General features: G+C 38.5%; 1 protein-coding gene across 1 annotated transcript in view; it reads right to left on the reverse strand.

Moving 5' to 3' along the window:
- necab2 (N-terminal EF-hand calcium binding protein 2) overlaps nucleotides 1-16,021 on the reverse strand; it is a 60,611-nt gene that overhangs the window by 33,874 nt on the left and 10,716 nt on the right. Inside the window, exons 3-5 of the mRNA XM_049724288.2 lie at nucleotides 4,391-4,499; nucleotides 2,845-2,870; nucleotides 2,438-2,535 (exon numbers count right to left, since the gene is read on the reverse strand). Coding sequence (XP_049580245.1) covers nucleotides 2,438-2,535; nucleotides 2,845-2,870; nucleotides 4,391-4,499 — 233 coding nt within the window. The remainder of the gene's footprint in view (nucleotides 1-2,437; nucleotides 2,536-2,844; nucleotides 2,871-4,390; nucleotides 4,500-16,021) is intronic.

Genomic DNA, 16,021 nt, shown 5'->3' on the forward strand with positions numbered 1-16,021 from the left:
TTGCACACACACACACGCACACACACACAGGCGCACACATATGAGGGACTTTTACTTAAATCTTCCTTCTACACAGCCAATTAAAATTGTTTTCCAGCACAACCTCTGACATAAATAGTACCATAAAAGAAAGAGATAAGTGGCTGAAAGAGGTTGATGCATCTTTGTAGACAATTTATGAGTTTGATGTCTTTGAAAGGTGAAAAAAGTCTTGTCATTAAGTGTTTTCAAAATGTTTCGCTAACAAATTCCCTGTCTACTATTGTCTTCAATCTTAATCATTTATCATGTTGTTATTTTGGGAATGTGCACTCAGTGATTCGTATAATGTGCATTAACATGACAATATGTTTCATATGGTAAATGGCTTTCCGTCACTCTTTAGAAGGAATGTCTTAAACCTGACATCTAACTGAAAGTAATGTCTCAGGTTTCAGCTATCACAGCACAGTACATTATGAAGTAATAAAACAATTATGTCCTCCTTGTAAAAGCAATTTGTCACATATATTTTACAAAAACAAAAACAATCGTTATCACCTTCTTTTGCTTCTTAGGTGTGGGACTACTACTATTGGTTCTTCACTACTTATGTTTTATAGGGAAAAAAAATCATTGGCAGGGTTACACAAGATAACCCACGTTACTGAGGTTATGGGTTTATTTTTATGGGTTTCTGTAAGAATGATATGTTTCCATTTATCCATTTTCTGTACCACTTGACCTGTTCTACGCCTAGTTTAAACAGCATAACCAACGCTCGAATTATAAGGAGCAATTTTTCAAAGCAGGAGCTTTTTGAGGAGCATCTTATTCATGTTGAGGACCTATTTTTGGCAGGTTAATCCCAATGATGGGCAAAATGTTTTTTTAATATAGTAATAGAACTACTATATAATGGGGATTAATGGCAGCTCATGACAGTTTTACATAGGGGTTGGGGTTGGGGCGTGCGAAGGGGTGGCAGGAGGTTCAATTGGGAAATCAGGCTTACTTAAAAACCTAATAAAGTTTTATCACTACGAATTTTTATTTTTTTTTTTTACTTTGAAATTTACTGTGCACATACACCACCATTCACAGATTTTATTCAGTGTTTCATGGATTCTGTCACAATAACGAGACGGTACGGAATTGAAACAAAACTACACTAAAGCAAGCTCCTCTTCTTTTGATGCTTATATTCATAGTTGTGGATTTCATCACCATTGACAAGATTCCTATATTTAAGAGATGACTCCCACCGAGAATAACATTTATGCCATTGTCAGACTCACAACAATCTTAAAGGATGCAGATTAAGACAAATGTTGTTCCCTCTAAACTTTAGTCATAGTTCTGTGTGGACCATTGGGGTTTTCAAGTCTGTACAGTGGACCAGACCATTTTTATAATTCACTAATTTGTATGATTAGAAGAACTGTACTGACGAATAGCAACCCTGACTCTGAGCTCAAAGTAGCTACCGATAAACTACAGTGTCATATTTGATAATTTCATGATAAGCACAAACAACCACTCTCATAAGTCCATCACAATTGACTGAGAAAATTGAGCAATAGTATGTCAATTGACCTGATTGGTGAAGCAGTGCTGGAAGAGAACCAAAGAATGAAACAAATATTTTCAAATTTCACTTTGCAAATCTAATACTGTCTGCCATACTTGTAGGTGTGTGTGTGTGCTGCTTGATGCTGTGTGTGTTGGGATGCATGCTGTGTTGTAGGCTCAAGTTAAAAGATTAAGACAGAGCTGGTGGATAGAGATATAGGGACATACAGAGCAGATCCAAGACAATGGACTGAATTCTCTCTCTCACACACACCAAAGGACAAGAACATCAACTGGATATGGGAGGTTGCTGTGGCCCAGCTGCTATTTATAGCTTGAGGAAAAAACTAGGATAACTGATTTCCATGCACGTAGACACACAATGCACAGACACATGAATGCATAAACACTCGAGAGACAAAATGGACATCTTGATATTTTCCAGTAGCCCACAATGTGAATGCATGACATTATTCCTGACTCCCTGTGCAGAGCGAGACGAGTGTGGTAAATACAGTTTGGGTTATGAAAAGGCATTTTGCATTTTTGCATCCTGCAGTGGCAGAAAGAAGAGTGACGACACTTTCCCCAAGCGATGCACTCTGTTTGTGTCTTGCCATTAGAGGTGTTAACCACAAGTTCTCTGAGGATGAGCAGGGCATACTGTTACGTCAAGGGAGTCCGATAAAGGCAGATTTAGAGTGGTCTGTGATTCTTTGCTGTATTGGAAGACTTGAACAGTTTGTAAGGTGGACAGTTTTTTCCTTTGTGCACTTTTAGCACTTATCTGAACTCTGGTGGCCATGAGCATTCATTATAAGGTAGACTGGTAGAATTGAACTTCAACTCAGCTATTTTTATTTGCATTATTATGCATGTGCATTACCTTTTTAGTAAAGTCCATGGCTTTGAGGATAGAAAGGTTGAGTGTCTCCAGTGAGGCCAGAACTCCTTCATAGTCTCCCATGTGCTTCGCAAAGTAGTCTGAGAACAAAAATATATGTGGACAAAATTATTATTAGCCTTTTAATAAAGCATTAACTCAAAGGCAATACTAGTACTATGACTAATACTGTGAATACATTTGACAACATAAGATAATTTGTTTCTGACAAAAATTAATTTTTTTATGAGTGCCCTGGTGAACAACAGTGCAAAATTGATATAGTTTGCTCCGCCTCTAAATTCAGAGGTGCAAGGTTCGATTCCAGCTCTGGCCTTCCTGTGTGGAGTGTGAATGTTCTCCCCCTGCATTTGTGTGAGTGTGTGTTTGCGCGCTTGTATTATACTTACCACAGAGTTCTTTTGTGTCAACATTACTATCGCAGCACAGGACATCGCAGGAGCGGCAAGGTAAAAGGTGAGAAGGAAAGTGGAAATGGAGAAGAGTAGGGTTAGAAAAGGACAGGCTTCAGTATGCAAATACAAACACACACAAACACACACACAAACACACACACGTGCACAAACACACACACTTGGAAATAATCAGGTCTGGTTCATTGTGTGTCTGCTAGAGCAGGAAACGTGATTAACAGGGATGAGGCATAGACGGATGGATTGAAAAAAAGAGAATTAAGACATAGCCAGACTGAGAAATTTGTAACCGATGATGGAGTAGAGGAGGAGATGGAAAGAAGGACACCATCTGCTCAGTGCCTGAATGATTGTTCAGTAAATAATACAAATGCCATGAGACGCTCCAAAAATAAAATTACTTTTTCATTGCTATTTCACAGGGGATGGAGCCACTTGGAGAAGCAAATATTGTAATTATCTGCCCCACCAAATTTGATCCAGGCCTTTCCATGAAGATGTACATATAGAGTGGAAGAGGAAGAACATTTTAGATGTTTTGCACTGGACATCTGGATGCAAAGTGAAAATAGATGATTGCTTATTACTCTTTTTCCATTTGAGTCAAACATTAGAATCCAAATGGGAAAATTTGGTCAATCGGTTTCGAGAGATTTTTGTCATTCTTAATGAGCAATAGTGCATTAACAAACAAAAATATGTTTCATGATAATTTTGCCACTGAGGAGCGATAAAACAATTTGCCCACCGCAGCACAAAGATGCCACAGTGCTGTTGTTTTATATTTTTGTCATTATGTCATTATTCTTAATGACCATAAGAAATCAGCAAATGAATTTGTTACCTCAATTAAAATTGGTAAAAATGAGAAGAAACAATGACAGATGGATGAAGGCTGAGGGGTAAGAAGCTGTTTGATATGCTCATCCCTCTTCTTTAAACCATTTATCAACTTCCTGCTTTCTCAAGAAATGCTTCCACTATCGTTTTAGGTTTTACTTGAGCGAATCAATTCCTTTCTAGCTTTTATATGGTAATGGCGAGTCCTAATGTGTGGGTGTCACGCACACGTCAATAAAATGAATAGAATCTTTCTTGTCTGCATCCACCGCAAAGGAGTAGATTAATAATACACCTGCTTCAAACAGCCAGATACGTTAATAGAAACATCATCAGTCTGCATCGGCATTTATCACACTGACATTAAAACGTGGCGTGCAGTAGTGATTGCTAATGTTGCACGCTATATCAAATTCTAAACTTAAATGACAACAGCGATAAAATTCTGGTCTGCCTGGCTTTCTTTATAAATGTACATTTTCAAGATAGCGCTGTTGTGTAAATGCTCAAGGCCAATGCTGATCAGTCACTCACAATCACTTCTACTGATTGCAGAATAGAGGTGCTTGATTAGCTCAACATATTTTGTCTATACATTGATCTAATGAGAGCCAATCAAGGAGGTCTACAAGGAGCAACTGCAACTGACTCACACAAACACGCATGCAGTATTTATGCTTACCTGGTATTATCAGAGTCAATGGTATGAAACAACTTCTCCAGCTCTTCCTCGTTCAGCGTGCCATCAGAGAAGAAAGCCTGGAACTCATCCAGAGAGAGTTTACCATCATCTAAAGGAGACACACACACATATAATGATGTGAGGAGGGCAAATGATCACTGACAGTTTCTTTTGCAAGCATCACTATTTAGGGCTCCAAATAACTTTTTATTGAGGAGCAGTTCTTTGTCGTTTCATCACATGGGCATAAATCAAAGGTTTTATTCAACAATAAATATATGAAAATATAACAGTTGAATGGAGGGCTTTAAATATCTAACTGAACCTTCTACTGAATAATTGTGTGTTCCTGAGAATGGTATTTTGACTGAATACATATGATTTTCTAATGAACAACCAATTGGTTTCCATTTTGAACCAATCAACAGATGATTGTTTTTTAATTCACACTGTGCAAAGCAGCAAACTTGTATTTTATTGTGTCGAACCATTTTCAGCGGGGGAAATTTAAACAAATATACTTTCAACTTATTTCTTCTATCAAGAACATAAGGTATTAAATACAAAAAGGCTTTGACAGCTTTTTGTTCAACTTCACTTGAGCAGCTAGCATTTCAGCAAGTAGGTCCATGGCTGTGCATTTATGAGCTTGGACCAGCTAACTAGGAATAAAGACAAATATTCTGTAGTACACGTCTTGGTAGAGTCAAAGGCCTTAAAATGAAAACCCCTTGAGAGGAAACAGTCGAGAAAGCAAACTATATTAAATTTGATTCATGATCTCATCAATTTCAGTTTAAGTGATTCACTTGATATAATCCTCTAGAAGGAGTTTAATGACTTTCTTTAGCTGAGGATTTTTTATTTTTTTTGGAATAGTTCTCAAATTCACACTTTGTGGTTGGTGATAAACATTAATATAAAAAATCCCAACACAGCATCGTACACACAAAAAGCAAATTCAGAAGTATCTGACCGAAGATTACGTTTTGGCAGAGCTTTCATCAGATCGTTCTTTCTTACCCAAACCACAGCATGAAGTGAATTAGCCCAGGTAGCTCTGATAACCTCCAAATGGGCAATCTGGAGGCCGCAGCTAGTGAACTGTGCAAATGGTATACAGTAGCCTAATTGTAGACACTGACTGATATATAGTCCAATGAACACAAGTTAAAGGAAGTATTTCAAATTCCAAATGTAGTCTTCTTTTGCATCCAATACATCTTTTCAATAAGATCAATAATTCGTTTTTGTTGGTCAGAAACACCCAATCGTCGAGACAATACAGACTTTTTCTGTTTGTTTGTTTTTGTTTTTACAATTTGGAGAAAACTAAGAATTGTGACTGACTTCCAGCAGACAATCACAGAACTGTTCTTCTCAGGGATGTGGACAGAGCCTAAAGGAATTCCCTTTTAAATACATAAACATCCCTCGAAGCAGGAAGCATTCTCGTGATGGGTACATCAAATATTTAACTACTACTTGGCATCAAGCTCACTCGAGCATTTCTGAAGTTTGTATGTTCTCTATGTGCTTCTGTGGGATCTCATCACCTATTCTTCCCATAGGACATAGGCAATAGGTCAAAACTTCCTGGATTCCTCACTAGTGACTTACTTTTTAGAAAAATATTTAAAATAAATATTTCAGGATTGCTGGTTAGCACGTCCACCTTGCAGTTCTGAGGTACAGTTGTCTTAATTTTTCTTCTGTCTGTATAACTGCGATTGTGCTAACAATCAGTACAAGTGCAGCGGCTCGATTCTAGTAGGATGCAGTGCCACTTGACCACACCAAAGTTCTACAAAAAAAACTTCTATGAATATAATGTCGCGTAAATAAATATAAATATTTCTAAAAACGGAAGCACTATGACACATCGGTAACTATGTCCGCTTCACAGTTCAAAGGTGCAGGGTTCGATTCTGGCTTTGGACAATTACTACCTTCCTGTGATACTACTAATACTTTTCTCTGAGGTACAGAGCTGAATTTTGACCTTTCGACTAAGCTCATCAGTGTTGATGCGCCTGCTCAATAGTTGCTTGGTTTTCCTCAATACACATACAACAAATTGCTTTTCTGGTAGTTGAAAATCGGTCTGTGTTTCTCAGACAGCCCTGATACATACGGAATTACAGTATTGTTGGTCTGTCGCTCTTTTCTTCCTCATCCAGTGCATCCTTTACACACCAACTCTAGTTATGTAGTAACTAGTAATGTAACATGAACTGATCAAGCCTCCTCAAGAGGCGAAACATCACCCAAAACAGTCCAGTTGCAATCGATTCAATGAAATAATTCACAGGCATCCTACCTATTATTACTTATTGGATAGTCATACAAATACACAGTATGGCTCCAGTTGTCAATTCCTTTTCAAGCTGCCGTAAAATCAATCCAGCGTGGCTTTCAGTCTAGGATAAACTAGCCAAACTCCTGCTGCCTGTCTGAGTGAATACAATGTCGATTATGTTTCAAAAGCTCAAGGCTGTTTGGAAGGCACTCGAAAAGGTCACAAAACAATATTGGATTGGTGCTCGTTTTATGAAACCCAATGTTATTGAAATTCGGATTTTTTTTTTTTTTTTTTTTTGCATGTGCTGCTGTGTGGTTTGGATAATATTTACAGGCTTTTATAATCTCGCTAAAGCTTTGATTCACTGTAGCAAACGTTAATGGTTTAGTGCGACATACCAATATAGTTGCTTTGCTTAACGATGTGCAACATTATAAAATGATTGCTGGTGTGCAAAACATAAAAGTATAAACTGGAGTAATGTCTAATGGAGTATGACGGTCTTCGCAAAATAATTTTCTGAAATGTGAAAATAGTTGCCTACTAAAATCAATTTATATCTAGTCCAGAATTGAATAAGAAGTAAATGTAATTATTCTTTGAGTTCTTATTTACGTATTTATTTATTTATTTATTTATTTGTTCATATGGTTGAATCAATAAATAAATTAAGATCATTTCAATTAATACTCCTTAGGGTAACTAAACAAATAAATAAATAATTAAATACATATGCAAACAGCTATTTAGGTTGAAAACATTTTGCAAATCATCAAATGCTGTTTTTATTTTGGATTTACACCACATCACAGCTTCATATTAATTGCAATTTGTATATTCCCATATGAAAGTCCTGACAGCTGAATTTTGCGGTTATGTCTCAAGTGTCTAAGGCACCTCGTTGCTCAATGCTTAGTCAGCAAAGGGCTGTCTCACTTCACTATATTATCAAGGATCTCAAAAGTCATAAATGTGCAAACAGAGGAGCAAGGATCATGACTCAAACCCATAACAGCCATTCCTGATAAAGTAATATTGCTTTATTGATCAGAAAGCTGCTGTGGACACGTTACAGCAGCTGTAATAACTCAGCAACAGAGACAATCCATGTGTGACACACGTCACATTTATTTGACATGTCAGGAAAGAACATCTCATTCCATCAACCATTTCTGTCTTGATTGCTGCTCAGCTTCTTGATAAAAACCATGGAAGGCGGAGCTAACAGCGTAAAGCGAGAACTGAGGAGCTTGCAAAGGAAATGACATTTTCCCAATATCAGACTAAAAATAATTTTCCAGTGGTCATCTCTGCTCTACGTTTGCATCACATCTGATCAATGCTGTGTGCAAGAAGAGTGCAGTCTTCGATGGTAATTTTCTAACCTTATTTGGAAAAAGGACGATACGCTAAACAGAAAATGTAAATACCGTATTTTCCGTACTATACGGCGTAACTAAAAACCTCAAATTTTCTCAAAAGCCGACAGTGCGCCTTATAATCAGGTGCGCCTTATAAATGGACCAATATTGAGCCACTACAGCAGGCGTGTCCAAAGTCCGGCCTGCAGGCCAAATGTATATATCTTATATATGGACAAAGTTTTAAAATGGGCCATTCATTGAAGGTGTGCCTTATAATCCGGTGCGCCTTATATATGGACAAAGTTTTAAAATGGGGCATTCATTAAAGGTGCGCCTTATAATCAGGTGCGCCTTATAGTGCGGAAAACACGGTACTGATACTGATTTTTGTCGATCTGTCCAAGAGTGTGTATCCATGTGTGTGTGTGTGTGTGTGTGTGTGTGTGCATGTGTGCGTGTGCATGTGTGCATGCCTGCACGTTGGAGAGTCATTTATTTAACTATTCTTGAAATGCACATCTGCTTTTCCTTATTTCATCACCATCCATTAAAAGCCTTTCTATGCCTGATGGACTGCAGCAAGGGAGGGGATTTTCCTGGATTCACGGCTCATATGACTGATTGTCTCACCACATGATGCAGAGCTAGATATCAAATATTCATTTCCCTGCCCTGAAAGTGTGCTTGTCCTTGAGTGTGCTTGAATGGATGCAGCAGGTTGAGCTGTGGGGCTACTGCAGCACAGTAGAAAACCACAGGGATTGCAGCTTCACAAAAGGTGGAACTTAAAGGTGCTGTGGGTAAAAATGGGCTTCCTTTCCCCCTTCTACAGTTTCCTGGGGGCACGAGAAGTATTTTTAAACACCTCTAAAAAATAAAAGTAATTGTGTAAGTTTGGTATTTGCAGTCCAGGGACTATTTCACCCATTTAACATTTTTGTGCCAAGTAGTAAATTGATTGATCTAAATGTTTTTTGTTTTGTTTTAATAATAATATGGCATATGCCTGATGGTACCAGGCATTCTTTTTTCATCTTGTCTTTACCCGTTAACCAATCAGGTCCACCATACCACTTGTCCTCCCTCCTTCCCTGCACCTGAGTCCACTTTTTGCCTATACAACGCAAACCGTGTCTCGTATTTCCATCCCGCCTTTCTGAAAATCGCAGCATTGTTCACAGAGCGAGTGAGTGCGCCTCGAGAGAGCAGGTTGTATTTTGGAAGAAGATGTTGATCAACATGGGATGAACTTTAATATAGTAGAGGTGAGGCATATACAGCTGAGGAAAATTAAATATTGATCTTACAGCATGTGCACAGGTGAACACTACCATCAGTTCCGTCTCATGTCAACAATGAAAGCATCCCGAGACCACCACCGCCAGCTAAGGAAGTGGGCTCATGCACTTAGAAAACAGCTATGAAGAAAGAATTGTACACACTCACGGCTGTGTGTCGGCAAGTGGGATGATGAAAAAAGAATGCTTAAAAAGCATTCAATGAATATGTTCCTGCCATGATTCAGAAGGTTGAGACATCCAGACACGTGTGTGATGCCCATAATTCAAATTCGACCAGTTGTGCCAGTATTTAAACTCCAGACAGACTTTCTGCCAAATTGTCATTCCCCGTGCAAGGACACACCCTAGCCACGTCAGAACACCTCGCATGATGATACGCCAACATTTTCACATCTTTAAGGTTCTAACAAAGCTCAAATAAAATGCCACCGACGTAGTAGCTGTGGCGAACATTGGCTTTCAATTCCACCTCACACTTCCTTCTTTTCCTGATCCTTAGGAACTATATGGAGGCTGTCAGAATGATTATTTACATGGCTTTCACACAAGGCAATATTTGGGTGAAGCATGGCATCAGCTCTTCTGAACAGAATGGATAGTTTTCCGTTCCGCCTGGGCTCAGCTATTTATTCAGACTTGATGGCCGTAACTATTTCCAACTTCGCACTCTATGGTGCAGCAGTGAAGCAGCACTGAGAACCAAGGCACTGGTGTTTAATTCAGCAGTGACCCATTTTACTGTTAGCAGCCAGCAAGCCCAGGAGAACCTACTTAAGAATTCACTAGTAAAACAGCGGAAGCGGAGCAGCAGTAACGGCGGTAAAGGCAGACTACCCATTTGCTGTATTAGTACCGGACTCCCAAATTCCACAGGACAAACCGATCGACAGCATCTCAAATCCCTGCTCGTCTGGGTCACTCAATGAATCTGCTGTTCTTCAATCGATATTTCAGTTATGTAATGAGAAAGGTAATGAAAAGCTTGTGTATCACTGATGTGGTTGTTGCTCCGCATATCATTTAAAAGTAAATTCATTTCCCACAGCTGGTAAAAAAAATATCAGCAAACTGATACAAAACTACAATTAACTAAAAGTCACAATGCGGGAAATGAAATGATGTTTTTGGTGGTTGGGAGTTTGATATGCTGTAAAATGGCATGTTTCCATGACAGTCTACTATCAATTTGAGTAGAATCAGACAGCTGCTGTGAAAGGGGGCCTTTTTTTTTTTTTTTAATTGCCTGTCGGTGTATACTTTAACCAAAGCAATTTTTTCACAAATGCTGCAAAATGTGGGGCAATTTATTGTCAGCATATGTTGTGGGTTGGCTGTGAAACAAAGAGGAATCTTTGCGATTATGAATACAATCTATTCTGGGCATCTGGTCCAGGAGTGCTTCGAGCTGACCTTCGAAAACTTTACAATCAATCACAAAGCACAAAACCAAGCAACAGTTGCTGAAAGGGTATTTGTACTATATTGGCTTACTGATATGTTGCATATTGCTAGGGCTGGGCGATAATTCAATATCAGTATGTATCTCAATAAAGACGTGGTCAATATCAGTATAAAATATGTTTGATAAAATATTCAATATAAAAAGGTAATCAGGAAAAAAAAATCCCAACCATGTATATTCCTTGAAAATAAGTTTTCCTACCAGATATTTTTCCCCTGGTAGTGGTGTATTAGTTTTTCTTTATTTTTTTTTTAATCAATTTATGTTTCTTCCATAATACATGTATAATAAAATACATACGTAGATCGATCGATTTGAGGGGTGAGGGTTCTAACTAGGGGTGTAAAAAAGACTGGTTCATAATGGATCACAGATAGGATTGTTTCTTTTCTTACCAGCAAAAAAACATCAAATGAAATATAACAGAACTTTTGCCCTTCAAATAAAAAAAACAACAACAACTCAAAATGATGAAACAAAATGATGTTCAATATGGCCCTTTAGATTTTATGAACACAACTTTAAGGGCACTATAATGCAGAATACCTTCTTATTTTATTCATGGACCATGAATGAAAAGGCCCTCAAAGTGCAATTGAAGACACAGCCTCTTCCTTCAAATATGGAAAGTGAATTACAAACCACCTACATCACTGACAAAAAAAAGCAAGCAAGCAAAGTAATGCAATAGCCATCACACTTTGCTGTAATTAACTAGAGGTTTCTTTGCGTCTTTATTTAGCGAGCGTTATTTCGAAATGTCGAAAAGACAAGTCAATCGCGACATCACGCTTAATGTATTTGCTTCTTTTTGATGGAATATTTAATATATAGTTAATATAGTTAACATGCTGATTTGAGCTCTGAATGTTGCTACAAGAGCTGCGCGTCTAGATGGGAAATATTAATTCTCATCTGCTAATTTTCACTAGGAGATGGACAAATCCGTGATCTGGAAGGAAGCCAGCATTTTAGTTCTTCGAGATGTATTGGGGCTTTTAAGCAATTCTTGATGAGCACCAAGGGAGGCCGTGTCTACTGGAGAGACAGGGCGGTGTGAAAGTGTTACGGGTGAACGGTCAAGAGTGAGAGGGCAAGAGTGGGAGACAGACAAACAGACTGACAGAGAGAGAGAGAGAGAGAGAGAGAGAGAGAGAGAGAGAGAGAGAGAGAGAGAGAGAGAGAGAGAGAGACAGACAGACAGACAGACAGACAGACAGAAAGCGAGAGAGACATCAAGAAAGACAGCGAGTGAGACAGAGAGAGAGAGAGATGACCTGTATGGTTTCTGGGGTAAGTCTTTTTTTTCCCTGTGGAAAAGGGAAGGAAAGTATGAGGAAGCACATATGTATTGTCCCTGCCGTCACATGTCATCTTCATCATTAATCTTCTTCATTCTTATCATTTCCTTATTACAATTCTTGTCGCAAAGGGTTAAAACATACCTTTTTTTTTTTTAGTTTATTGTTGGTCTTGCACCCCCCCAAAAAACATCTTCTCTTTCCCTCATGCTGTTTAAGCTTTAGATTTGGGGCTCTGCATGACGGGTTGTCATAGCAACAGGATGAATGGGGGAACTGACCCTGCTTTCAAAACGAGGACACCACCATATTTCTCCTGCTGTACTAGTAAAACACATGCATGTACGCGCACACACGCAGACACTAATTCATTTTCTTGTCTGTCTTCATTCCACCAAGTCCAAATCCAACTTAAACCTACCGTATCTCTGCCTCTGTGTGTTCGAATGATAAATGGTGAACAAAATTTAATGTCACTGATCTGTCAGTTTCTTTCTTTTCCTCCAATCAATCACCACATCCTGCCAGGAACACGCATGCCAAAAAACATTTTTGCATCTCACTCAGCACCTGCTCAAGCATCATTTTCAATTGCTTCTCCATATTCATAGAGGCAGACTGCTGTTAGGTACCGAGACACCGAAACATGCTATAGGTTACAATCTTATTTGGGCTTCAAAGCTTCTACAAGTTCATGAAAATTGTACAACTGTTATAGTTGAATCACCATGGTTAAGCGTGAGGTTATGAAGTTGCACAATTTAGGATTGGACCAAATATTTGTGTGTGTAATTTAGTAATACCAGAAATTGAAAAGATGTGGAAGAAAATTGATGAGGCAAAAGAATGAAAGCGCAGCATGCATTTATGGGAGGAGCGGGATGTTTAATACATGTGACAATAATCTCCCATCCGCCCATCTGTCGTCATCATATTTCTGGGCTGTGGTGTATGTTGGTAAGATGAAAAAGCCTTATCTTTCAATATCTTCCAAACACATGTGGGAAAATGTTATGTTTCAAATATACCAGGCCTGTAGAAGTGCTGTCATAATAGTGACCAACTTAAATCTTGTTTGAAGTTATTTGTGTTCTCAGGCTGTAACAGAAATTTAGCAAAAAGTCAAGTGTGATGACTTACTTATGTACTGCACATGTATCCGTAATTGTAATAAACATTACACATGCTTGAAGACTAAAAATAAACTCAACAAAAAGGAAGAACATCTGATTGAATTACAGCACACATTATATAGCGGGCTACATTTTTTAATTACTCTTGTAAGGATAATTTTCCAAACCGCACACTCAGCATGATTTCCCTATTGTACCTCTGTCATTTTTAATCAAGTCGAGATTTTTAAATTTCAAAACTCTGTGAAAGCACAATATCTTGATACAGTGCCCTAAATGTCATCTGTGATGTCTGCTTGTCTTGATTTTAACATTCACTGGATGAAGATTAAAACATTCATGTCAGAACATAGTCAGGGAAATGTCAAACATGTCAACTCTTTGAATTGACATTTTAACCTCTGCACCTGTTCAGAAGCAAGACCGATGAGTCAGAAAGGTACAAGGAGGGAGTGTGCTCCATTTGAAATATTCAGGATTTTGTGCATTTTATATTTAACACAGAGCAGGGAATTACTTTTAATGTTAATGCGAAACTGCATTGTGAAGACGTTTTTGTCTGAAGGTCTTCTATAACTCTCTTGAAGGCCACAATGGTAGGGCTAATCGTTTTTGCCTAAAAATACCAACACGCTTGATTTCAACCATGATCAAAGTAAAACCTAATAAATTAAAGTTGAACTGGAACCGGAATACAATTATTCTTTGTGATTATGTCTCATCAGCTCAGTGAAAGACAATTTCCTGTGTGTAAACAACTTGCATCGGTCTGTCTTTTGAAAAGAAAAGATGATCGAGAAGAAGATCTATTTTGTTGCACAACGGAAAGTAGAATACCATGAGATGTGAACATCATCAATCCAGCTAAACATAATAATGTTATTAGAGGAGTGTGGTAGCAATGTTGAGCAGCAGATTTATTGAGAGGAGATGGTGTGTCTTATTCTACACGCTCATGAGGAACTTTGTGTATGTGTGTTTTGGGGGGGGGGAGTGCTGAGGTTTTACCCCGCTGATGATTCCCACTCTCTGACGGGAGATAATTGTTTTTTTTTTTTTTTTTTTTTTTTTTTTTTTTAGAGTGGACTAAAAGCAGATATATTTCAACGCCTTCCTTCACTGCACATCCAACTATCTGAAACCCACTGGCAGCCTCTATTGCTCCCTTAAGGGGGGACTCATTTGCACAAATGGCTTTATGGTTCCTGTTAACAGCCAGATATACTACTTCACCCGCCAATAATTGACTGCCATTGCCCACAACGGTGCTTTTTAATGCAGCGTGTTGGTGTTTAATGGCAGATAATAGAATGTCTGTTTGTGAAACCAGGTCAGTTTAGCATGTCGGCTCCACCTTGTTGTTGTAAACATGGTGTTGTTAGGGTTTACAGATTATCTTGATCGTATGATTATGTTGGAATGTAGACTAGAATTATTAACTTTGTTTAAACCTTTTACCTTTCCTTGACTCTGAAAAGGTGAACCATTCAGTTGTGTGGAAACATTTTTGCTTAGTTGGTCATCTAAAATGCTCCACTAATTTCTGTTTCCACGACCTTGTAAAACAATGAGCTGGGACCCTCCGCACTGATTAACCAGTTGCTGAGGTGACCACCAAACATGTCCTATGTCACCCCCACCCTACTTGTTCTCAATAAATATGCTCTTGCAAGAGACCAAAGGCAGATTTTGTTCGAACATTGCTGTACCTACAGTAACGAGCAAATTCTCCACTTGCAAGTGCTTAAAGGGCATACTGTCTCCCGTATGGTTCTTGCAAAATAAGTTAGAGTGAGCTAACAGGTGTCATGGGCGACACTGCAGCTTAATGAACTTGCAGTGGAGGATGTCCAATCTGTACAACTAGACAGAATGATGTTATATGACTACTTTTATGGCCTCTGTTAGATGTTATATGGCTTGACTTTTTTGTGCAATATGTGTCATTTCCGAGTAGGTGATTAAATCCTTCTTTGTGTCAAATAGTACCTGGCACAGAGAAAAAAAAAAAAGAAAGACAAATACAGCCTAGACCAGCATGGTTTTGTTGAGTTTCGGTGCCAAGAGCAAAACAGCAGCAGCAAAACAAAACTACCAAGACTCAAACAGCGGAACCTCTGACCCACGGGCACCTTGTAGGACCAGCGTGTTGTCAGACTCTTATTTAATGGGTGTTATGTAGTTTATCCGATTGCCGCGGTAGCTTGACGACATCAGCCAGCGCAGCTCGCGAACGAACAATCAGAGTGATTCACAATTTGCATACTGCCATTGATGGCCCATTCATTTTCAAATCATATCTGCAAAGCACAATGACTCTTAACTCTTCACAATTCTATTGTAAATGTTGCTTTTTATTGCTTTTTGTTCCTGCTTGTATTTTGAAGGTGCATTTTATTTCATATAACCATGACACTGAATGGTCTGACCAACAATGACTTCTCAGCCATCTTATAAGCTTTCTGTTGAGGGCAAATTGTGTTTCTTAAAAAAAGTGGTTTCGACTGAATATTAAACGGCGCTGCCTGACTTCTGCTGAAAAGAAATTCTGTTCACGGTGATTGAGTAGAACATACTTTGCACATTGTAAATGGTTTAATTGGCATCTTTAGTTTTGTCTTATACTGTATTAATGTTACATGTTCGTAATGTGTTACGCCTACCGCTGGCCAGTTTAGCAGTCACCTACCACAGCTTTGAGCTAGAGGTGGAGTAATTTGCCATTTGTCTCAAATATAGGAAAGAGAAAACAACAACATAAATGCAAA

The sequence above is a fragment of the Syngnathus scovelli genome, chromosome 6, assembly GCF_024217435.2.
Source record: "Syngnathus scovelli strain Florida chromosome 6, RoL_Ssco_1.2, whole genome shotgun sequence".
Classification (NCBI taxonomy): domain Eukaryota; kingdom Metazoa; phylum Chordata; class Actinopteri; order Syngnathiformes; family Syngnathidae; genus Syngnathus; species Syngnathus scovelli.